Below are 25,881 nucleotides of genomic sequence, written 5' to 3'. Positions count from 1 at the left end.
CTGAAGAGAAGCAATTGAGTTTAAGGTTTATGTCTGTGATACCTAAAAACTCCTAAAATTGGTAAGTAAAAGACACTGGAAAAATGGCAAGGAACATTGATAACTATATATACAGAAAGATGCTCATGTTACTGGTAAGTTTCAAAAATTACAAAACAAAATATATAATAAATCTTTTTGTAATATCAAAAAGCAAGCCATGGGAGCCAACTCTGGTTAACTTAAGAGTGAATTACTGGGAGAATATAGGAAAGCTAAAAGCAAAGAGAACTGGATGCAAAAAGGACAAGAGAAGTAGTTCCAGAGGGACTACTATACAGACTTTTCTGAGTGCTATCACTGAAATAAAAGGACAGTTCCATGGAAACAGTTTGAGGTGGAAGATGAAGTTTCGCTGGTGACTGCTTTCCGAAGATACTCCTGTAAGGAAATGAGGAGGCGAGACTGGGCAGAGGAAGAAGCCAACTAATGCTGCAGATGCAGCTGAAGCCTTAGCCAACCCCACAGGGAGCTCGTCAGAGTAGTCCCAAGGAGAGGCAAAGGCCTTTGTTTTGTCCCTTTCTCCAGTCCACCCTTCGGCTGCCCATAGGCAAGGCAGCTCTCTAGTTAGGGAGGCAGTGAAGTACGAGCAGCTAACAGACCCAGCAACCAGACTTACTTTCTGACTTTGCACCACACCCTGCAAAATTCAAAAGTCTTAGGAGAACCAGACTGGCACATTTGGTCATGTGCCCACAGTTAGGCTGGGGCAGTCAAGGTCCTCCAATGTTCAGTCCTTCCAAAACTGCACAGAGAGGCCATACCCACACCCCACCAAAAAAACATTTGCACGCTATTACCAAAACAAGGCAGAATGGAAGCCAGACTTCTAGGATACAGAATATGTCTATTATAGATATCAACAGGCAATTCAGAAATAATGATATGTAAATGATGAATAAACTTTTAAAAGTTCACCCTCACTAGCAAGTGATGATCTGAAAATTAAAACTTGCTAATGAGACTGACAAAGATTAAGAAGGATCTTTCTCAGAATTTCTAAGGATGGTGGGAGACAGGCACTCAAATACAAAGCTAATAGAAGAATAAACCGATATAACCTTTCTGAAAATCAATTTTGCAATGTATGCCAAAAGTTTTAAAAATACACATACCCTGAAATTTCACGTCTAGGAACTTAGCCTAAGAAAATAATCAATTATAAAAAAATTTATATGCACAAAGACATTCAATGCAACATTGCTTGTTATATTTATAAAGGAAGGAAATAAACTAAACATTAAAAAATAGGTGATAGATTCAGTAAATTATGGAAAATCCAAATAATGCAATATTATGAAGCCATTAGGACTCATGCATTTGCAAGATAATTATATATACAGAAAGATGTTCATGTTACTGGTAAGTTTTAAAAATTACAAAACAAAATATATAATAAATCTTTTTGTAATATCAAAAAGCAAAAGGTAAATGCTATTGTAGGGTGATGGCATTATAAGTACTATTTCCCTTTGATTTTTCCTATGACTTCTTTATTAAACATGTGTTACCTTTATAATTAGAAAAATATTATAAAAATCTAATTAATTGACCTCATAAATGTGGATTTTTAAATTTATATTCTGGAACTTTATGTCTTTAGAAATTGGTTGAAATAGTGATGGACTTTCAGTTCAAAACTCTTAAAAAACAAAAAACATTTTTTGACTTATCAGAAGAGTTGTTACTCAGGGTCATCTTCGAAGTCAGATGTGGTAGCCCAGTTTAAAGAAAAAATAATTACTTGAATTGTAAAAGTCTGTCCTTAACTTTATGATCTGTTGTTTTTTCTGTTTTGTTTTGTTTTTTAAATTTTGGCTGTGCTGGGTCTCAGCTGTAGCATGTGGGATTTTCCTTGTGACATGTTTTAGTTGAGGCATGCGGGATCTTTTATTTGCAGCAGGCGGACTTCTTAGTTGCAGCACGCAGACTTCGTAGTTGCGGCATGTGAACTCTTAGTTGCGGCATCCATGTGGGATCTAGCTCCCCAACAGAGGATCAAACCCAGGCCCCCTGCGTTGGAAGCACGGAGTCTTACTCACTGGACCACCAGGGAAGTCCCTGTTGTTTTTTTAAGTGGAATATTGAATTTAATAGTTTTGGCCCACATATAAAGAAGATTAAATTACTTGGAAAGATCCCAGAGAAAAGTAATAAAAATAATTACGTACCTAGAAATTGGGCTCTATAATGACGTGCAAGAGGAAATCATTTAGAAAATAAAACCAAAAATAACCTTACATTTTATGGGTTTCCATAACCTCTGAAGGACATGAAGCAAAAAGTCTGAATTGTTAGAAGAATAATTTAGTTTAGCCATTAGGAAGAATATACTGTTCTTAAATAAGTATTTGAGCATTTATTACATGTCTAATACTATGGCTGTAAGGACTTGTAACCATGAGTATGTGTTACTAAAGGAAAAAAAAAGTTTGTTTTTTTAAATGTCCAAGGCAGAACAAGTACTCTATTCCTCAATATAGGGGTTTACTATTTAATCCTTTAAGATCCCTTCCATATTTATGACTTTGTATTTCAGGAATCTTACACAATTACAAAAACATATCTCAATTATACTTGTGGCTTTTTGAAAGCGAAAAACTGGAGTAATCATTAAGGCATATAATAGAGGATAAAAAGTTAGAGATTTTTCATTAAGAGTGTAGAAAATGCAGGGAATTCACTGGTGGTCCAGTGGTTAGGACTCTGCGCTTTCACTGCCAAGGGCACGGGTTCAATCCCTGGTCAGGGAACTAAGATCCCACGAGCTGTATGGTGCAGCCAAAAAAAAAAAAAAAAAAAAAAAAAAAGTGAAGAAAATGAAGGTATGTAATTCAGTTATGGGGTACATTACAATATTTGACTCCATAAAGTAGGTGCAATTTAATTCTTAAGGCCTGTGTGTTTTGTTAAAGTGTTGGTGTGTGTATTTTTAATCTTTATTTTTGGGAAAGTATAGTGAAATGGAGACAAAACATTCCTATAGCATACTTTAGTATGTAACATACATTAAGTGCATAATGGTTTTAGTAACAAACCATTAGTTTTAAAGGGCACAGTAGGAGGAAAAAATGGATTTAAGGTGAATAAAAAAGAAATCCTCAGTCTGGGCTGCTGTTCTATCTTCCAAATTAAGTGGCAGTGCAACTAAGGAGCCCATGTGCCGCAACTAAGGAGCCCACATGCTACAACTGAGGAGCCTGTGAGCCACAACTAAGGAGCTCACCTGCTGCGACTAAGACCTCACGCAACCAAATAAATAAATATTTAAAAAAAGATTTAAAAAAGACAAATTAAGTGGCAGCAAAATAATTATACTAACAACTGCTTAAAAAACCCCAAATCTGTAACGAAAAAGATAGCTTACATGCTACTCAAAAATCATTTAAAAGCTTCTCAAAATCAAAATGAAAAGCAAAATTTAAAATTAAACAGGACACACTCCCCCAAAAAGATACAATTTAAATGTTTAGCCTTAGAGCCATTTTTTTAAAGTTTCAGTAAAACATTAAATGCTTCAAATAATTATTTAATGTTTATATATATTAGGGCTTACCATGTATCAGGCACTGTCCTAAGCAACTTATAGATAGTAATTAATGTAATCCTCATAACTCTATGAGTTAGCTACCATCATTATCTCTCTTTTACAGATGAGAAAACTGAGGCACAGAGGTCACACTAGTCCACGTCACATGACTAGTAAGTAACCAGTGAAGCTGAGATTCAAATCCAGGTTATTTAGCTATGGGGACCATGATTGTAATCACTTAGCTATTTTGTAAAAGTATTTATTTGACATATTAATATTTGATAACAATTTTGAACTTTATTGCAAATGTTCACAGCCTGCAGAATTAGAAGTAAATCAGTGCAGACACAAATAACTTTTCCAATACAAAATTTTAGTGATTTCCTTGATTAGCTTTTTTTTTTTTTTTTTTTTTGCAGTACGCAGGCCACTGTTGTGGCCTCTCCCGTTGTGGAGCGCAGGCTCAGTGGCCATGGCTCACAGGCCTAGCTGCTCCACGGCATGTGGGGGATCTTCCCAGACCTGGACATGAACCCGTGTCCCCTGCATCGGCAGGCAGACTCTCAACCACTGCACCACCAGGGAAGCCCCAAATTTTGTTTCTTATAGTTAACTAGGAGTTAACAACATTTATCACTTAGAATATTTCTATTAATTAATAATGTTGGAAAAATATTGCATATCTATTCTTGATTAGCTTTATGACAAACACATGTGTAGGTGGAGGTAGGGAATGAGAAAAGAGATTGTGTTTACTTTAAACGTATTTGTCGTGAATTTACTGGTTGGATAAACAAAACATAAAAGATTTCGATTCAGTAAAATCTTGGGCTATGTTTTCTGAAAGACATAATTTACAAATACTAATTTAAGTGTTATTTAGATAAAAAGCAAGTCAGATTTTGATTAATGTTTAATTCTATGACTGACTTTAAAATCTTTATATTTTTAATTTAAGAAGAATATGATCAGACTTAGATAAGAAAACAAAATTGTAACATTTATAGCATATACAAGCTTCTCTAGGGTAACTTATTTTTCCCATGATAATCAATTTCTCAAGGTCAATACCATTGACCTAACCTGTATGCTGATTGCTAGCTAGTAAAAGTGGGAAACCATAACCAGGTAGAATGTGAGCACAGCAAGCACATCTAACTAAAACTCAGTGTAAAAAAAAGATAAATAAAAACTGTGACTTTAAAGCTCCACAAGGTTTTGTATCTCACATGCTCTAATGGTGCAAGATGTGAAGAGTTGCAGGTCTAACATAATTTTTATCTCCTTTTAGGACATTTTAGCATTTGTGAAATGAGAAGCTTGGAACAACATCCTAAGTCCCTTCTAGTCCTAAAATTCTGAGTACATTCGATACATAGTAAGGACATTGGTACATACATGGCCAGACCGACTTCCTGGCAAAAGGGGAAGATGAGCAAAATGCCTGGGTTACTCCTCCATCGTGGCCCTTACAAGTCTGTTCTCCTCAGAGTGTCTCTAAATTGACAACCGGTAAATCTGATAAATGTTTGGTAGCAGTGAACTACACGAGACTTCTCCTGACAGTGTTTCTACAAGTTTCACATGCATACTTTGATTCTATCTCCTGGAGCCCTTGCTCCCTCTCTCATTACCCTCTCATTATGTTGGCTAATATATGTTACTAAATTCAATATATATTCACCTCTCATCTTCTTCCACCTCTTGGCCCAATGTAACACAGCTGATCCTACTTTGCAAATGCCTTCATCTGGTTTTCTTCTCATATCTCAGGCCACTTCTCCTTTAATCTAGTCATCAAATGTTGGAATCACACAAGTCTGGGCCCTAGGCCTTCTTTTGAACTCTATACCTATGCTGTTTTATATGGAAGCCACTAGCCCATGGGGCTGTTTAATAAACTTAAGTTAACAGAATTTAAAAATTCAGTTCAATTGCCCTAGGCATTTCAAGGGCTCAAAAACCACAAGTGGCTCATGGCTACTGTATTGGGCCACACTGATACAGAACGCTTCCAACATTCTATTGCATGGCGTTGCTCTATTCCATCTTACTGAGTGACCGTATTCATGCCCATGGTGTCAGTTACTATCACCTATTTGCAGAAAACCCTCACATCTGAACTCTCACACAAACTTCTTTTTTGAGCACAAGACCCATGTAGCCAAATGCTGTCTTAATTTTCCACTTGGATATCTCAAAGCCCAAAATGCCCCAGACCAGCTTTTTCATCTTCAAACCTAGCTTTAGAATGTCCTTCCTCACTAATGTCACTGCCAACTAACTCCAGGTGAACAAGTTTGAAAACTCGTTATCCTTCATTTTCCCTCATTCCTTCAATCCATTTCCAAGTCCTCTGAGTTACATCTTAAGTACCATATCGTTCAAATTTTTCCCCTTCCTCATTTCCCTGCATCCTCCATAATCCAAACTCCTATAGCTTGATTAGTGGAGAAATCTCCCTGGATTTAAATCTTGGTTTTGGCTGAGTGACCTCAGACAAGTTTCTTAAACTCTTTTCCTTAACCAAGCTTTTCATCTGTAAAAATAGGAATAATACTATAATGTTCTTCATAGTGTTGCTGTAAGAATTAAATAAGACTATGAACGTAGAGTTTAGCACAGTATACAGGATATAAATTCCCTATAAATGTTAGCTACTATTATTACTATCAGCTCATGCCTAGATTACTGAAATTGTATCCCGACTTTCCATACTTATTCTTGCTCCTCTCCAATCTTCTGCCCGCAATATAATAACTAGAGAGACTTTTAGTAAATGTAAATCTGATCATTTGTGCTCCCCACCCCAAATCTTCCTGGAAACCCATTTTATAGGGCTTTTAGAATAGACTCATCTTTTATTACTCTTGTCCCTTAATCCCTATTCTTTAACCAAACTGACCAAGTTCATTCCAAGAGGCCTTTTGCTCACCGTATTTCCCTTTTCTCAAACCCCTATGAAAGTTATAGTTTAATTCTAGTCATCCTTCAGACCTCACTGAAGAGTCACTTCCTCCCTGACTAAGTTTGGTCCCTCTCTTTTGCATTCTCATTGTACCATATTCCTCTCCTAGAACTTCTCGGTTTGCCATCACACGTTTATGAGTGACTATTATTTGTTATTACTATACATTTCTTTGTTTCCTCCAACAGACATATCCGTTTGAGCTCATGATATTCCTCCAACCCAAGCCTGCTCCATTCACCATCTTCTACATCTCAGAAAATAGCAATATCATTCTTCCAGTTGCTCAGGCCAAAACTCTTGGATTCTCTACAATACTCCACATCCATCAGCAAATTCTATTGCCTCCACTTCAGAGCTTGACCACTTTCCTCCCATTTCCACTGCTACACACAGTGGTCAAAGCCACACCTTCACTTCCCGGATTGCAGCAATACTTCTTAACACATCCCCTTGCTTTTTTCTTTGTCACCACTGCTTACCCACTTGTGTATTTACAACAAGGCAGCTAGACTGATCCTTTATATATCATCAAATCATGTCATTCCTCTACTCAGACCCTCCAATAACTTGCCATTGCTAGGGACTGTACTGTGTCTCCCCAAAATCCTTATGTTGAAGTGCTAACCCACGTGACTGTATTGAAGATATTGCCTTTAATGAGGTGATTAATGTTAAATGAAGTCATAAGGGTGGAGCCCTGATCAGATAGAAATGGTGCCCTATAGAAGAAGAGACATCACAGTTCTCTTTCTACCATGTGAGGACACAGTGAGAAGGCAGCCCAAGCTAACATACCATCCCACTCAGAGTAAAAGCCAAAGAGGTGCTATACATTCTGGACTGTCATGTCCCCAACCCCTAAACTCTCTGACCTTTGATTCTCCCCATCCCTTAAGCAGCTTCAGCCACACTGGCCTACATGCAATTCCATCAACATTTCAGGCATGCTCTCACCTTCAGGCCTTTGCTTTTCCTCTGCTTGGAACACTCTTTTCCCAGGTATTTGCATCACTCATTTCCACACTCAAATGTCACCTTCTCACTGGGGCCATCCTACGAAAAATTTTACCACCTCCATCTTACACACATATCCCATTCCCCTTTCCTTAGCACTCACTACTAGCATGCTACATATTTTACCTATTTATCTTGTTTATCGCCTCTCCCGCTAGACTATGAGCTCCACGAGAGAAGGGATTGTCTGTTTTGCTCATTGCTATATCCCCATAACACAGAGCACCTCATAGTAGGTGCTTACTATTTGTTTAGATCAATGAATGTTGAATACCCACAGCCACCAAATTAGCTCTGGAGCTAAAAGGTACCACATGCATCAACTACTAAGGCAGCAATCTTGTAGTAGAAACTGTACTGCCTAAAGGACCACCTGATTGTTCTGGCTTCTTCTAGTTTTCTAATATTACTACAGCTCATGAGGGACTTTAAAAACTGTGGCTCCATGATCCAAGAGTGGTTCCTTCCTCTCTCCATCTTTACAACAGAGATAATAAACTGAGATGAAAAGTTGTGAATGTCAAATAAAATCACGGATAGGACAATTTTTTGAAAATTGCCTGGTTGCATCTTTCTTGGTGGTATTTCCAAACAGTTCCGCAAACTCTGCCTCTCTTTGATCATGCTTCCAGGATTCAGCAAAGGATGTGTTTATTCCCATTAATAAAATTTAAAATTACGTAAACATCAATACAAGACTAAAAGACAAGTGATGGAAGAAACCATTCATGGTTATCTGTTTATGTAGGGCTGTGGGTAGAATTTAGGTTAAAATGGATTCTACCGTTAAGAAAGTTACAAAGTAATTATATTCCCTTATTTTTTAAAGAAGAGAAAATAGGCCTGCACAGAAGAAGTACCTTTCTGTTTTACTTGAAATGGCGGGATTCTTCACAACTTAAACCACGTCGAAACTTCCCGGTTAGTGCTCCACGGTTAGTTATTGCTCTCAGTGTATTCATTTCTATGCTTTTTGGAAATGCCTCCGGTTAAAAATCGTCTTGAAACAATACGGTATCACAACTAGGCTCCCTTCTCACCTTCAAACATCACAGCTTTTAAAATGAAGGTGTCATAGGAAATGTGGATACACTCAATGCATCACGACTGGAATTAGTATCTGGTTATGCAAATCTAACGCTGCCAGGCAGGTAAACGCCTCAAAGGCAGCACAGAGGAAATCCTGCCTCCGTCTAGGCTCAGGCCTGGAGTGAGTGAGGGGAGTCGCGGCGGGCCGGTGCTCCGAGCAGGCCTCGCCGGGGAAGGCGCCTCCCCGGGAGGCGCACCTTGCCCGCAACTCCGGAAGCACCTGCGGTCCGGACGGGATAGCCCCCGGCATCACCCGCAGGAGCTCAGGGCAGCCCGCCGCTCCTGCATCGCCTCGGGTACCACGTGCCGCAGGGGAAGCGGCCCGGTAGCCCTGGCAGCATCTCGCGAGATCTCGCCGGCTCAGCCCCATATTGAGAGCTTAGAACTTAAAAAAAAAAAAAGCGAGCGGGCGACTGCCTCCGGAGCCGCCGCCGGAGCATCAGCAGTCGGCGTGAGCCGAGGCAGGGCCCGCGTGCCCTTTCTCTGGCTGGGTGGGCCGGACACCGTCCGCAGCCTGGTCTGCCGTGGCTTGTGCCGTCGGCCCACTGACGCGCTGACCCAGGGGCGGGGAGAGAGGGAGGAGGCCGGGGGGCCCCGCTCCTTTTCGCCGCAGAGCGGGGCGGGGGAAGGAGGTGGAGAGGTGGGAGGAGGGCGACGGAAGAGGAGGTAGCGGCGCAGAGATCTTCCCGGCTACGGCGGCGAGGCGGCGCTTGGCCGCTCCCGGATCGCGCTGCTCATGCTGCCCGAGGCCCGGCGTGGACGGGCCGGACGCGATCCCTGAGTGGGGTAGCGCAGGAGCCAGGACTGGCCGAGAGCCGAGGGAGCCTCCGCCGCGCGCCACTGCGGGACCGCGGCTGGGCGGGCTGAGGGGCGGACGAGTCGCGGGCCCCGCCTCCCGCGTGCTGCAGCGGGAGCCACCAACGCCGCGGCCCCGCCGAGGCTTCGCGCTGGCCGCCGCCGGGATGGACCTGCCCCGCACGGCAGTGCCTTTGGTGCCGGAGGATGCTGCGACTGCGAGCCGGGGCGGCGGCGGGGTCCGCGGGGAGGGCGCCGCGGCGGCCAGTGACGGGCTGGGCAGACCTCTGGGGCCCACCCCGAGCCAGAGCCGCTTCCAGGTGGATCTGGTTTCCGAGAATGCCGGGCGAGCGGCTGCGGCTGCGGCGGCGGCTAACGCTGGGGCGAGGGCCAGGGAGACCACCGTGGACGGGAAAGCTAGCGGCGAAAGCGGGCTAGCCAAGGGCAGCGAGGAAGCCAAGGGCCGCTTCCGCGTGAACTTCGTGGACCCAGCTGCCTCTTCGTCGGCAGACGAGAGCATGTCGGATGCAGCGGGGATCGGAGGCGACGGGCCCAACGTGAACTTCCAGAACGGCGGGGACACAGTGCTGAGCGAGGGGAGCAGCCTGCACTCGGGCGGCGGCGGCGGCAGTGGGCACCACCAGCACTACTACTATGACACCCACACCAACACCTACTACCTGCGCACCTTCGGCCACAACACTATGGACGCCGTGCCCAGGATCGACCACTACCGGCACACGGCAGCGCAGCTGGGCGAGAAGCTCCTCCGGCCCAGCCTGGCGGAGCTCCACGATGAGCTAGAAAAGGTGAGCTCTCCCGGCCCTCTCTGCAGCCCTCTCGCCATCCCCCCCACCCCAGCCGCTGGTCCGCGCTGACCGCGGGATGTAGCTGCCGGCTCTTGTCTGCTGAGGCGGCGTGAATGGACGTGCACAACTCGCTGGCATCTCTGGATTCAGCTGTCAAGGGTGGAATTGCAGAGGAATGTAACTTAATCTCTTAAAAGTTGGCAGCGGGTTAGGCTAGTTACGTGATACCGCAGAGGCTGCATTTAACAGTCTCCCCCATCCAGTTATATATCTTGTGTATGCTTTTTTTTTCTCACCCACGCTTAACAATTACCATCCCTCTGAATGACAGTTGTACTTTTAGGCCCCGAGAAGGGAATGTGCAGGAGGTTTAGGTGGTGAGGACGTTTCTCAGGAGGGAGTGGAGAGCACCTACCATCCGTGTCTTTTTTTAAAGGTTGTGTTGTGTGGCTTATGTACACCCGTTAGGGGTCCCAAGAGTGGGAACATTAGTATTTGAAGGGAGAATCTTAGCAGGGTGTGTTTGTGGTGTATGAATTATTAAAGCTCAATTCCTGCAATCTTGATATAGAAATCTTAAGTCTTGGGACAAGCTCTTCCTGATAATGGCATAAATCCACTTTTATAATGTAAACCTTTTGGAAGAGGGTTACATCAAAAAGGCGGGGGGCAGAGTCTAAGAGAGAGGGAGAGAGAAATAGAATTGTTTTTTCTGTGGAGGATGTCCAGAAAGACCTTCTGGGGTTTTGTCTAAGCAGTTATACTTGGTGAACAGAAACCATCCCTATAAACTCTATTGATTTCTGTAATTCTTCTTTTATGGCCGCATACAACTTTTATTTTTTCAGGGTACAAAATCTTTTTCTTTTTTGTTCTTTTGAGATGACATTGATGCTTTTGAGATTTGATTAATAATTTTTTATGATTTGGGATTACTTGAAGACTGCCTTTATAAGTGTATAAGACTACATTGATGGAATTTTGTGAATGCAAAGAGTTAGCACCATATAGTTTGACACGATCGAAGTGTCGGAAAGTTTAAATACAGAAAGTATGTAATTTCTTTTGGATATGATTATTTGACTTCATACAGTCATTTCATACAAGACTGTACTTGTCCCAGTATTTGAAAATGTAACATTCATAACATTCATTGAAATAATTGCCGCGGTCCCAACCCTTACAGCTTATTGATTGTTTAAAAGCCTGACATCATTTAGCTTTGGGTAATACTACTTCTTTCATTCTGTTATGGTATTTTGTCATATAAGAAGAAAAATGATTTTTAAAACACTTATTTCATCCATATTCCTGTAGTTTCTTTCAAATCTATTATATTTTCCTTTCAAAACTCAAAATTCTCATAAAGCAGATTATATAGCTGATAATTTCCCTTTTAGAGCATTTTTATTATTGGAAATATTATATAGATGGTTTCAGATTTCACTAAAGCCCTGTAGTTTAGTAGTAAAACAGTCTGTATTTACCCATAAGTCTTAAAAGCTTTTTTAATTGAAGGATATTATATACCTTGATCTTGTATGCTTCCTAGGAATGTTTTTGTTATTTTAAACTAAATTCTGTCAATAACAAAGCCCTTCCAGTTCTCCAGATTTTCAGGTTTTTGTTTGTTTGGTGTTTTTGGTCAGTTCACAGTATATAAAAAAGAACACCTGTATTGTTTAGATGTATAGTAGTTGAAGAAGTCACCTAGCTTCTCAGCCTCAGCTTCCTCACCTTTCAGAGTTATTTTGAAGATGAGGGGGAAAAATGTATGCAAAGGCCCACGTTCAGTGCCTGCAAAATAATGCTAGTATAGTTACCATTTGAATCTTATATTGGCCCTTAAGAAAATACATCGTTAAACTTTAGGACTTCAGTTTTAGATTCTCCTAATTTCTGCATTTTTCAGTGAATGTAGTATCTAAAATGTTATGTTCAGAATTTCATTTGTGCAGCATGTAGTGTAATGAGTTCTTTGTAGTTTTTTACCTTTTACCATTTGGGCCCTTTATGGGCAGCAAAAAAGGTTTATTAGGTTAAATAAGCATAGAACCTCCTCTTGAAGATAATTTTGTTTAGAATTGAGTGAATGGATTAAAGAGATGTGTCATGTTAAGGAATACAAATCTGGCTATAGATAAACCACTGCTGAAGGAGGGCAGGGGAGGCCTGATAGTATAGGTTGGCTCGATCCCCAAAAGTTGTTCTTCACTTTTTAGATTGACTCTTACTCCTTAAAACCTTTTCTGATGCTTGTAGCTCTAGGTGAAATCATAATACTTAGAATTCTGTAACATTTAATCTTAGCTCTTGAGTGACTGTCATGTAGTCTGCTTGGGTCACTGAATGCTTAAATATCTACCATGGATCTAACTTTGTGCTAGGAACTATGGAAGAACAAAAGAAGTAAAAGAAATGCACCCCAGAAACTTGTTGGGGGAAAAGACTATAGTGTCTTCTACGTGAATTCCTTTTTTTGCCCAGCATTGTGACTTTTTAAAGTATTTTGCCTAGAAATCCAACTGAAGGGGAATAGTTAAATAACCATGGTGCGTCTTGCTATATTATGCAGCCATTCTAGGGCCAGGACTCATGAGTTCTCCATTTTATCAAATATTTATTGGGGAGAAGAGTTTCTTAGGTGTGGGCCACCTGGCTGTGGCACTGCGGGATGATGCCGTGATTAGCAAAACAGATACTGACTCTTGTCATACTCAGGCATACGTTAACCAAATGGTTGCACAAATAACCTAGTTACAAACTTTTTTTTTTTTTCCCAGTGCTATGAAAGAGAAGGGTTAGAATGTTGGTGAGGATATAATAGGACCTAATTTTAATTGGGGTTTGGGAAGCTTTTTTTTTTTTTTTTAACTGTGATTAGGTATTACCAAATAAAGTAATAAACAACTCTTAACTTAGAGTGCAAAATGAAAGCACCTTATTATTTTAAAGGTGCAAAAGCAAGAAAATACAGTATAAACTTATCCATTTTTAAACAGTCATCTGTGTGATGGGTATACAAAGTATGACATTGAAGCTGAAACCTGAAGGCTAAGTTGATGATAGGGCAGAACAATATTCCAGGCCAAAGGAACAAAATCTGTGAAGATAGTGAGGTGAGAAAGTGGTATGTCAAAAGAACTATGAGGAGGCCAGTATAAGATTTTATTATAAAGGTAGTGCGACGTTATTGAGTTTTGTGTGAGGTAGCAACATGATCTGTTTTGTTTTGACACCTTTTGATTGCTGGATGGAGAAGGGTGAGAATGGAAGCAGCTTTTACTGTGGTCTCCTTACAGATAGTAAGGATTGGGGGCAGAATGAGTGGGATGTAGGTGGATTGGATGTGGGAGTGAACGAGAAGCTGATTCCCAGCTTTTGGACTTGAGCAGCTGAATAGATGGTTGGTACTTTGCCTAAGATGGGAAAGGCTGGAGAAGGAATATAGATTGGGGAGGAAAGAAAGAATGCTTTTGAGTAGCCTGCAAGATATCTTAGTCCAAGAGTCATTTTGAGGGAGAAGGGGCAGAATATATTTTATATGTATATGAAATATATGTGTGTATGTGTATATACATATATATTTACATACATATGTACATGTATATATATTTATGTATTTATCATCTAAAGTTGTGCATGAAATTACTTGGGGAGAGTGGGTAAATAAGAGAACAGAAACAGGGTCTGGGATTGGGCCTGGGGAATGTCTAAAGGTCTACTAGAGATTGTGGCAACACTAGCAAAGGAAATTAAGAAGGAGCTGTTAGGCTGGTGAGAAATAGCCAGGAGAGCAGTGTCAGGGAAGCTGAGAGAAAAGTGTTTTAAAGAAGGCACAAAGTCTTCAGAGATATGCCAGTAATTGATTTTTTTTTTTTTAAGTATTTCAAAGAATGAAACCGAAGTAGTGATTCCTGCCCCTATAAGAAGAAAGTAAAAAGTGGGGGGTAAACAAATAAGTATTTGATAGACAACTTCAACATGTATGATGGAAAGCATGATTATCAAATGTGGGAAAGTGTGTGGTAGAGAATCCATAATAGCTCCTACTGGATTTGGATTTTAAAGTAGTTTGAAAAGAGTGCATTACCACTGCAGTTTTGTCCGTAGGCCAAGACTTGGAGCCTTTTGCTGGTGGTATGTCAAATCTTTGTATGTGGCCTCTCTATTTTAGCCTCTCTTATTAATAAAAAGGGAAAGGTCAAGGGAACAGCTGTATCAAGTGTCTTATGTTTCACTGAACTTGTTGGTTTTTTCATTTAATTCCTAAGAAATAAGTCTTATATACATTTTACTCATGATAAAATGGGGTCATAAAAAGTGAAGAAATTGCTTAATGCCGCTCTCACAGAAAGTGGTACAGCTGGCATTCACACCCAGGTTTTTCTTATTAATGCCAGGACATGGTAGCTCCTCTTTATTGTTATTTCTTCTTTCTCCCTATCCCGTGGACCTGCTCTGAGATGGCAGGGATGTTGAGGGGGACATGTTGGGGGTTGCCAACATCACACTTCTATCTTGACCTCCTGAGAGTAGAATGGTTACATAACTGAGAGAAAAGAGGAGGAATTCTTGTGATAATGTAATTACTGACCAATATGACTGTCTCTTTCACTAGGATCTGAGCTGGTGTCTCATTCATCTCCAGACGGAGAATAGGTAGTTAATAAAGATTCGTTTATCGAATGTATCAGGATGGGCAGTTCCTCCCGCTTAACAGGGACTTTAAAACACTAAACAAGTGTAGCTGCTGCTCTAAATGCGCTGTGCTGAGTCGTGGACAAGAAATTCCACACACTACTAATCACGTCAGTACAGAGCTTGAGTCTTTGAAGGTCGCCCTGGGGGAACCAGAATGGGTCACATCCCTGGGGATAAGGAATAGAGTAGGTCCAGCAATGAGTAAAGGTGGGACCTTGATCAGAAATAGTTGTGCAGGGCACAAACTTGCAGTGTTTCACAATTTTGCCAGGGGCCCCACCCTCTAAACCCATGCCACCAGAGCTGAAGTCTGGTTTACCTGTAAGACTGTACACATTCTCCAAGTATATACCAACTAACTGCCTGGGGAGAAGGAAAGATAAATTTGGGGATTTAAAATCTGGCAAAAAATCTGTACACTGCTGTCGTAATCAGCGTCTTCTCTATGTGTGTTTGGGTTCATAGTCACATTCCCAATCTTGTTAGACCAGAATTTGAAGGACCAAAAGAGCCTTTCTAGGTTCTTATGTATTTAGTGTGTTTGTTTTCACTAATTTTTAATTACATGTTTCATACGTGTTTGTAAAGTCTGTAGCACTAGTCACATTGGCTCCATGCTGAAGTGAAATGAATGTGAATTTAGTTATTCAACAAATCTTGATTGAGCGTCAATAATAGCCCTGTTCTGAGTGCTGGGGTTACAGCAGTGAGCACAACAGACTTGTGGAGCTTTCATTCTAGCAGTAGGAGAGAGTAAACAGATAGGTCAGTGTAACTGCCGAGAAGAAACCGAAAGGTGGATAGATGCTGATAGCTGGGGTGGTGTTATTCTGGGGGAGTTAGAGAAGCCCCCTGTGGTACATGAGCAGACACTAGACGGGAGTGAAAGATCAGCCCGTGAAAACACCCGAGGGGAAGAACACTAGGCAGAGGACGGCAAACACCAAGACCTTGAGATGGCAGTGTGCCTGGGGTATGCTTGGCATGACTGAGAAGCAAGAGGGCCAGCAAGACTGGAGTGACTAGCAGGAGAGTTATAGGGGAGGAGGTTAGAGCAATAGTGAAAAGCAAACAGTGTAGAACTTGGTAGATCGTGGTGAAGACTTGGGGTTTTACCCTGAGTGAGGTAGGGAGTCATGGAGAGCTCTGAGCACAGACTTGACATGACCTGACGTACATTTTTAAAACATCACTCTCACGCTGTGTGGAGAGTATCCTGTAAGGGGGTAAGAGTGGAAGCTGGGAAACAAGTTAGAAGCCTACTGCAGTGTTTTAGTTAAGATGATGATGACTTTTATGAAGGTGATAGTGTTTGATACAATGACAGCTGTTTAGATGCTGGATATGTTTAAAAGGTGGAATTGTTGGGATTTGGTGACTGTTTGGATGGGGGGTTTTCCCCTGTTGAGAATGGAGTCGATATTCATGAAGAGGTGGGAGACTGGGAAGAGCAAGTTTTGGAGGTGGACTCAAGAGTTGGGTTTCATTTCTACAAATTAGTTCTACAATGGGGCAAACACTTATAAAATTGCAGCTACTGGTTTGTGAAATAATAGAACCTAAGAAAATGGGTTTTAATTTGTAGTATAAAAATGTGCTTTTATGCTGCAAATTTCAGGTAAAACCATGAGAACTGGTAGTTTTTCAAATAGAGTATAAAGCGGTGGGGAACTAGTGGGTTGACTCCACAAAGTGAGAGAGTGAGGAATGGACGAGGAAAACTACTTAAATACTGAAGTTAAAAATATATCAATGGTTTCCCATTAAATATGAAATTTATCATCTGCCATTGGATTTATGATTCTTCCATTTTTCACTAGAACCTGTAGTAGTGCTTTCTTAAAGCTATTATGAAAAACTTGGAGCCCATGGAGGACTTGGGGATTTCTGATTAGAAGAAGGGGGAAGTCTGAAAGGCAAACATAGCTTAGTGGAATCTTGTCTCTCTGCAGAAGCTGATTGTGGCTGGTGTAGTCATAGTACCCTTGGGCTCAGAAATTTCTCTGCCTTAAATTTTCACTATGCTGTTCCTGAACGCTGACAAATTAGCTATTCATCTAAAGTAAGAATACTAGAAACCTCTGGATGGTTCTTTGTTGGGTTGGTATGAATTGGTTCCTTCAATGATGTAGCTTCTAACAGAGTTTAGCGTGTGAGTCATTTTGGGGCTTTTTTGTGGGTAGGTGGCTTGGTAGAGCAGGCTTTATTATACTCCAGTGGAGGAAGACTTAAAGGACCTATGAGGACCCTGATCATCTGCTGTAGCATGACTTTTACCCCATCGTTTCACCTAAATAGTTCTTTTTTTAAAAGATTTATTTATTTTTGGCTGCACTGGGTCTTCGTTGCTGTGTGCGGGCTCTCTCTAGTTGCAGAGAGCAGGGGCTACTCTTCTTTGTGGTGCGCGGGCTTCTCATCGCGGTGGCTTCTCTTGTTGTGGAGCATGGGCTCTAGAACGCAGGCTCAGTAGTTGTGGTGCACGGGCTTAGTTGCTCCGTGGCATGTGGGATCTTCCCGGACCAGGGCTTGAACCCGTGTCCCCTGCATTGGCAGGCGGATTCTTAACCACTGCACCACCAGGGAAGCCCCTCACCTAAATAGTTCTTATTAAAGTCACCAGTGACCTTCTCCATCCTTATCACCAATTCCAGCAAACGTTTTTTCTCAGCAGCATTCAGCCTTCCAGCAGCATTTGATATTCTTTTGAAGTCTCCTTGATACTTCCTTGGCTTCTGTAACACCACTCTCTCCTTTAGTTTTCCTTCTTTCTCTCCGGCTCTTTCAGCCCAGTGTCTTCTGCATTTTCCTTCGTCTCTAAACTGGCCATCCTCTAGGCTTGATTCTGGCTTTCCTTCTTCCTCTGCCGTCTTCTCTCTCTGTATATCTCCTGTCTATATCACCTGTAGGCTAACTGCTCCCCAAATTTTGTCTCCTACTAATACTACCTTTGTGAGTTCTGGGCATCCAGAGCCTGCTGGACGTTTTTGTCTCCTGTCTAAAGGACACCCCACACTCACAAACTTACGATTTTTCTTCCTCTACCTCTGAAAACAAAACCACCCAGGCCCTCTTCCTGTGCCCTGTGTCTCTGTGAATGGTACCACCATTCATCATATTGCACAAGTGAGAAAACTGAGTGATCCTTGACACTTTTTCTCACCTCTCTACATCCAGTTCATCACCGAGTTCTTTGTATCACCTTTATTTCCTAAATATTATTTTCATCCTCACTGCTACCATCCTAGAGCAGTCTGCAGCATATCTTTCTCCAGTAGCCTTCTATGGTTTCCCCTGTTCACTATGCCCTCCTATTACTATTGAGCCTGGAGTGATCTTTCTAAAACAAAATTGATCATGTTATTCCTTGGCTTAAAACTAGCCCTGCATTGTCTAGTTCTGGCCTGCCTCTTCTTTAGTGTTTCAATTTCTCAATGGCACAGTACTTCCTCTGGCCATAGTGCCTTTGTATGTAATACTATCCATGATTCTTCCTCCCTTCTCCTCCATACCACACTGATAACTTTTCAGTCTTAATATTTCACTTCAATCTTTATTTCCTGAGAGAGGAAGCCTTTATCCTCCAGTCTAGGACAAACCTCTTTTCTCTTCGAGCCCTTATTTCAGTTAGTGGGAGTATGTTTGTTAAGATGGTTATTTGAGTAAACTTGAGTTGACTTCAAGTTCCATGAGGAGCAGACTATGTCTGTGACTGTTTATCATTATGTCCCTACTACATAGCAGACCCTCAATCAATACACGTTGAATAATAGAACTATTCTTTATAAATTATTGTAGTACAGAAGAATCTTAAACTCTTTTATGTACCTTATATTGTCATCTAGAATCTCTAAAGGACATTTGACAGGCAGATGGCCCCAGTTTGCACATTTGGAATTTAAGACACAAAAGAACTAAGTAACCTGTCCAAAATCATAAGACCTGTAACTGGCAGAGCCACGGCTGGAACTTGCAACAACCATTTTGACTCCCAGTTGATGTTAATTCCAATGTCCTACAGTTTAATACTATGTAAGTTCTTGCTATTTTGGTTTTTTTTTTTTTTTAAATTCCCATGTCAGTTGTGTTTTAGTTCATTGAAGATAAAGTAGAAAAGATTTGGACCCCTCAGTTTCACTGTATGGCTAGATCTTTTCCCAATAGAAAAATATTTTTTAAAAAATTTAAGTATAAGAAAGTTTCTTATAAATGGAATCACAGTAAGTTTTGGTTTTTTTAAAATTTCTTCTGCTTTTCTTATCTGTATCTCCCAAAAGTGTGATGTAAATGTTTAAATGTTCTAGTGTTGCACTTTTCAGTACTATAACCACTAGTCACATTTGGCTGTTAAACTAAATTTTTTTATTTTTTATTCTTTTAATATTTATTTATTTTGGGCTGTGTTGGGTGTTAGTTGCACACGCGGGATCTTTCACTGCAGCGTGCAGACTTCTCTCTAGTTGTGGTGCGTGGGCTCCAGAGCACCGGCTCAGTAGTTGCCGTGCACGGGCTCCGGAGTGTGTGGGCTCTGTAGTTGTAGCAGGTGGGCTCTGTAGTTGTGGTGCATGGGTTCCAGAGCGCGTGGGCTCTGTAGTTGAGGCATGCAGGCTCTCTAGTTGTGGTGCATGGGCTTAGTTGCCCTGCGGCATGTGGGATCTTAGTTCCCTGACCAGGGATTGAACCCGTGTTCTCTGCATTGGAAGGTGGATTCTTAACCACTGGACCGCCAGGGAAGTCCCTAAACTAAGTATAAATTAAAGTTAAAAATGTATTTACTTGAGCCAGATTTTAAGTGCTCGATACCCACATGTTGGCTAGTGGCTACCATACTGGACAATGAAGATACAGAACATTTCCCTCATCGCAGAGAAATCAGTTAGCCAGTGCTGTCAGGGGAAGTGATATTTAAAGGAACTTTTCCCTTCCCTCATTCCTCCTTTCTTGGATTTCTCCCTTCCTTTTCTTACATGTTAAATAGTCACCACTAGTTTAAAATTATTAAACAGTCAAATTTTCTCTAATTTTTCATGAGATCCTTCCTTAAATAAAGTTGTCTAAACATATTAGGCCCTCAATAAAATGTTTGTTGAATCAGTGGATTTTATCTCTGTCTGAGAATGGAGATCTGGGTCTTTAATATTGCAAAGGCTGTGAAGAATTTCTTAATGTTGTGTAAAGTGTTAAGTTTACAAAGCACTCTTAACTCATGTATCTGTATTTGATCTTCAAATCTATCTTTGGAGGAGATGGGTTTTCAGAAGGTCGTAGAGTAGCAGTCATATTTTGCAAGGTTGTGGTTTGCCTAAGCACTTAACTAATACTTGGTAAGGCTGCATCTCTTTGAAACTAGCTCTCTGTCTCCCTTTTCTTTTGGACTAGTGATTCCCAAATTTCTAAAAGAATTACCTGGAGAAAAATTACAGATTCCTCTCTCTCAAAGAATATACATGCCATTTTAAAAAAGCTTTCCTGGTGATTCCCAGAGAGCCAGGTTTGAGAACCAATGTCCTAGACAGACTTTGGTTATCATCATGACAGTAGTACATAGTTGTGGGGTTTTTTGTTGCTTTGTTTGTTTGTTTTGATATGCTGATTGTCAGTTTTGAAACATTCTACTATAGGAACCTGTCAAAGATCTGGATTTAACCCTTAGATAACTGTATAATGAATTGTATAATGTTACCAATTACTCAACATCTGTCATGTTTCAGGAGCAGTCTGTAGTCTGTGCACAGTAATCTTCCAAACCAGTTAGTTTACAGATGGACAAACTCGGAGGCTAATAGCAACTTGCCTGAGTCTCACAGCCAGTGAGTGGTAGATGCGGGATTTAAACATAGACACGTTAGTGAAAGCTCACGGGTGAGGTGCTAGGACAAATCCTGTAGGGAAGTCAGACACACGAGTACTAACTGGTAAGTCTGAATCCTCATGAGTTCACATGGAATAGTTGGAGTGAGATATTACCTCTCTTTTTTAGAACCTAATGGTTTCAGACACAAATAATCAGGCTTTACTATTTTAGAAGTTAAGCTTTCTGATAAATTATTCTTAGTACTGGCTTACCTGTAAGTTTCCAGAAATAATAGATTTGGCTTGTAGCACTTGAAAAATTATCGTCTCACCTATTTCAGTCCCAATTATTTGGCAGATTTGCTGATTAGAAACAAAGCTGATTCAGTAATTAAGCAAAGCAGCAACAATAACAACAAAAAGGCCTCATTTAAAAGGGTTCAGCACACCTGCACTTGGGGACTACATAGTTAAACTTTATACACAGTTATAACAAATATGGCCTTCTGGTTTTCAGAACGAGGGCAGATTAGAAGGGAAAACGAACACTGGCAGAGGTGGATTCAAAGATGACCAGCATGTTATACAGATAGAAAATAAGAAAATCATAAAAAGCAGAAAATAGCAGTCTTAGAATAGCTCTTGAGTAGACGCAGAGACAGGACCTGAGTTTTGGTTGTCACAGTATCTCCGTCTAGCATAGTGCTGGCACAAAGTAACCATGGTGTTTTAAATCTCAATACAAAAAGAGTCAGCCAGCTACACATTTGGAAAATTTCAGTCTCATGTCATCCTAGAGTATCACATTTTAAGAGGCTAAGTATTAGTCCTTTTAAGAACCAACACTTTAAAAATTTATTCCAAGGGTTTTGTTGTACTTTGTTTATTTAAAATGTTTGTTACCGTATCATTATGAAGAGAAGATAACATAGGAGGTTTGAAAAACAGAGAAAGTTAAAGACCTCAAATCCTTAACACTTTTACATTTTTATACATGTAAAAATTATGATTTTATATCCTACTCTTCCCACCTAGCATTAAATAACTAATCATAAGTAATCAGTTTCCTATGTCACCCATAGTAATCTTCTATTTAAGTGAATGTTTTTATGATAGTCTCATACATGTATCGTATGATATGTGTACCATAACTTGCATTTTCTCTGCAAACTCTTTAGTTCATTTACATTTATTGTGATTTGGCTGTTATTAGGTGTGGTATTTTGCTATTTGTTGGTTTTCATACCCATTTTTGTTCCTCTAATCCTCTTCCTGCCATCTTCTATGCTAATCAGATATTTTTTAATATCCATTTTAATTCTATTTACTTTCTTGTTATATATCTCTTTGCATTATTTCAGTGGTTGTTCCACTTACAGAGAATATTGAATTTTTTCAGCTAAAATATAGGAACCTTAAAACAGAATACTTTTCTTAGTACTTTGGTCATCGTGTAAATTACAAACCCAGCAATACAGTGTTGTACTTTTTGTTTTCAACAAAAGTCCTATGACTTTAAAAAAAAAGGAAAGAATGCTTATATGGTGTTTTATTTTTTTTATTTTTATTTTTTTTTCCCATTTCTTCTTGTAGATCTGTGTTGCCATCTGATACTATTTCCCTTCCTTGAGTAGTTGTTGTAAGGGAGGTCAACTGGCAACAAAATTCTTTGTTTTTATTATCTGAAGATGTCTTTACTTCACTTTTAAAGGATAGTTTTGCTGGATGTCAGTTTCCTGGTTGCCAGAATTTCTTCTTTCAGTGGTTTGAGTATGCACTTCCAGTGTTTTCTGCCCACCATTATTTCTGATAAGACAACCATTAATCATACCATTGCTCATCTGTATATGATACATTGGTTTTCTGTGGTTGCTTTCAAGATATATTCTTTACCTTTGGCTTTCAGGAATTTGTACGTAGGGGCTTTTCTCTTTGTGTGGATCCTTTTTGGGTTTAAATTTCTTCTATGTGTAAGTTAATGGGTTTCACTGCTTCCTCCAGCCATTTCCACTCTGCTGTTGAATCCATCTAATGAATTTTTTATTTCAATTATTTTGATTTTCAGATTAAGAATCTCTAATTTTTAAAATATAGCTTCCATTTCTTTGTTGAGATTCCCTCTCTGTTACTCACTGATACCGTATTTACCTTTAATTTTTTAGTATGTTCATTATAGCTATTTTGAAGTCTTTGTCTCTCATATCTAACATCTGGGCCCACTTGGAGTTAATGTCTAATGACTTTTTTTCTTGATTATGGGTTATATTTTCCTGTTCAGTAATATTTTGGGGTAAAGACTAGACTTCTATGTAGATAACACATTGTAGCAACTTTGGGTAGTTGTTTTTTTCAGTATTCTCCTAAGGATTATTGTTTTTTGTTCTAACAGGTACTTAAGTTGCCTAGATTCAAACTGCACACTGAGTCCTCTATCCCCACTATGCTGTACCTGATACCTCTGTTGTGTCCTGTGTTTTCAGCTGCTGCTTTTTTAGCCTGTCTCTTTGCGTGGGGGTGTGTGTGTGTATGTGTGTATGTGTGTGGTGCAGATCCTCCCCTGTACCTGTGTGATTTAGTGGTCACCTGAGATTTGGGGCTTACCCTCGCTATCATTCTGTTTTTTTTTTCCTAGAGATTCCCACTTAATTTCTAGTTCCTCTTTTGGCTCTTGGGCTCTCTTTTCTAATATTTCAAGCTAGGAAGGCTTCACTTTAAGCCATCCAAGTTACACACACTTGGGGAAGTGCTCTCAGTTGAAAAAGAAAGCAAACTCAGTGCAGCTGTATCTAAGAGTATTTCCTTTCTGGTCTTTGCTTTTTTTCAATCTCTCCTAGTTTTTTTTCCATACATAGGTAGTTTAGCTGTCAGTCAGGGGTTTAAATCTTGGCCTTTCTGCTTAATGCTTGTGTAACCTTCAGAAAAAGAACTTGTCACCTCAGAGTCTCAGTTTCCTTCTATAGAAAATGGGAAAGATGATAATTCATAGTGAGAAATAGCACATATTCATGTGAGAAATACATGAACTATCAAGTGCACACCACATGCTAAATGTAGTTTTTGTTATCGCGTGGTTCTCCATGTATATTGCTTTTCTAATACTTTACCCATTTAGGATATTGCTAAGTCATATATTTATATCTTTGACAACTTTTGGTTCTCCTTATTTTAAAAATAAAACAATTTGAAATGTAAATGACACAGTTATACCTTCCAGTATCACTTAATAATATAAGTTTTCTGGTAAGTTGAATTAAAATGTTTTTAAGCTATTTGTTGACATTAGCAAGTTGTGTGGGATTTGAAATAATGTATAAATTATGCTATGCATAATGCATTTTGTTGTAACTCAGTCTTGAACACGATGGGCTAGGTAGAGGACTGAATTCTTTGACTGCAATCAGCAGTTCTGACTTGGTTCATTGTAAAGTCACATGCTCACAGCATCCACTTTTATCTGTGGCACTTGAGTTTTGAGCTTTGCATTAATGCCACTGGATATTAATAGACCATTGTTAACCAGAGCAGATTGGATTCCTGTAAAACAATACCTTGTTTTGAGAGCATAGTCTGTATGGGGAGCATTACACTGAATACACCAATCACCGACAGCACGGATAGGAAATGTTGGTAGCTTTGGGGTGATATAATTGGCTAGTACTTAAAGAAAAAATGGTTAGAATAAGCCCAGCCACTTTGGCATCTAAATTTGCATATGTATGCGTCCATTTTTAGTTACTGATTTGGCTTTGTTTCATAATATTAATTTAACACTTTAGCTTACTTTGGTATTAAGAAGATGCTATTAAACTATATGAGAAATTTTTATCCAAAGTATCTTGATGGATACTTTAGTTCAGAAGTTTGTTTTTAGGATTTAAATACCATTTTTTGGTGAACTTTAACTTTTTTGAAGTGTAATTTTGGGTTTTTTTTTTGAAATCAATAATATGCTGCTTGTAAAGAAAGCAGTGAATTCTTTTATACTAACTGTGCCCTGAAATGAAGATTCCCCACTCCTCTGAGTGTCAGTAACAGTGATTTTAATTTGCTTGAATAAAGCTGGGCCCACAAGTTATGCTTCTGTTCTCCTACTGTACAATTTAATACTAACCCTAGCTAGTGGTGCTCTGATGTGCTCATCAGGTGCCACCAAAGAAGACAGCACAGGGAGGAAGCTTTCATTTATTAAACACATTCTTAGCACTAGAGAAGTTACAAAAGATTTCTAGTAGTGGGATCATTGGTCCTCAAAGCCAGGTTCTTCACACTATATCCTATTGACTTGTTGATGGTGTAGGTAATAAATCTTTTACCACCATTCAGAATGGAGATGCCACATTTCTATATATAGGTCAGTGTTTTTGTTCATTCTTCCAGAGGTAATCTTCAACTGCCAGTATTATAGGAAGCAGTGTAGTAGAGTCTAGATTAATAATGTTTTGCAGTACGTATTTTTGTATATTTGTTCAACATCCAGTTATTTAAACTCACCCGATGGGCAGTTGAAATAATCATTTATTTGTTGTTTATAATAATAGCCAAAATTTATCAACCACTTACCCTGTTAATGTCAGACAATGTACCAAGCAGTTAATACATTTTGTTTTTTAATCTTTTAAAAGTCTTTTTATTTTATTGTTTTGGACATTTTGCCCATTGCTTTATTTATTTATTTATTTTAAAATTTTTATTTTATTTTTGGCTGTGTTGGGTCTTTGTTACTGCGTGGGCTTTCTCCAGTTGCAGCGAGCGGGGGCTACTTTTTGTTGCGGTGTGCAGGCTTCTCATTGCAGCGGCCTCTCTTGTTGCGGAGCTCGGGCTCTAGGCACACGGCTTCAGTAGTTGTGGCTTGTGGGCTCCAGAGCACAGGCTCAGTAGTTGTGGCTCACGGGCTTAGTTGCTGTGCGGCATGTGGGATCGTCCTGGACCAGGGCTCGAACCCGTGTCCCCTGCAGTGGCAGGCATATTCTTAACCACTGTGCCACCACGGAAGCCCTAAAGGTCTTTTTAGAATGGTGGTATATAGCAGAGAAAAAAAATGTGAAGACTAAATGCATAACTTAAGTGATCACCACCCAGATCAAGGAATAGAACATTGCTGGCACTCCAGAAACCCTCTGTGCACCCCATACTGATCT

The 25,881-nt window shown here is 40.1% G+C and overlaps 1 protein-coding gene across 1 annotated transcript in view; it reads left to right on the top strand.

Moving 5' to 3' along the window:
- Window positions 1–25,881, top strand: part of SLC12A2 (solute carrier family 12 member 2) — a 157,242-nt gene that overhangs the window by 43,721 nt on the left and 87,640 nt on the right. Inside the window, exons 3-4 of the mRNA XM_024757167.1 lie at window positions 8,704–9,311; window positions 9,394–10,249. Coding sequence (XP_024612935.1) covers window positions 8,704–9,311; window positions 9,394–10,249 — 1,464 coding nt within the window. The remainder of the gene's footprint in view (window positions 1–8,703; window positions 9,312–9,393; window positions 10,250–25,881) is intronic.

Source organism: Neophocaena asiaeorientalis, unplaced genomic scaffold, assembly GCF_003031525.2.
Source record: "Neophocaena asiaeorientalis asiaeorientalis breed wild unplaced genomic scaffold, Neophocaena_asiaeorientalis_V1.1 scaffold149, whole genome shotgun sequence".
Classification (NCBI taxonomy): Eukaryota; Metazoa; Chordata; class Mammalia; order Artiodactyla; family Phocoenidae; genus Neophocaena; species Neophocaena asiaeorientalis.
The sequence above is the reverse complement of the archived record's forward strand: the minus strand, read 5'-3'. Positions and strand labels throughout refer to the sequence as shown.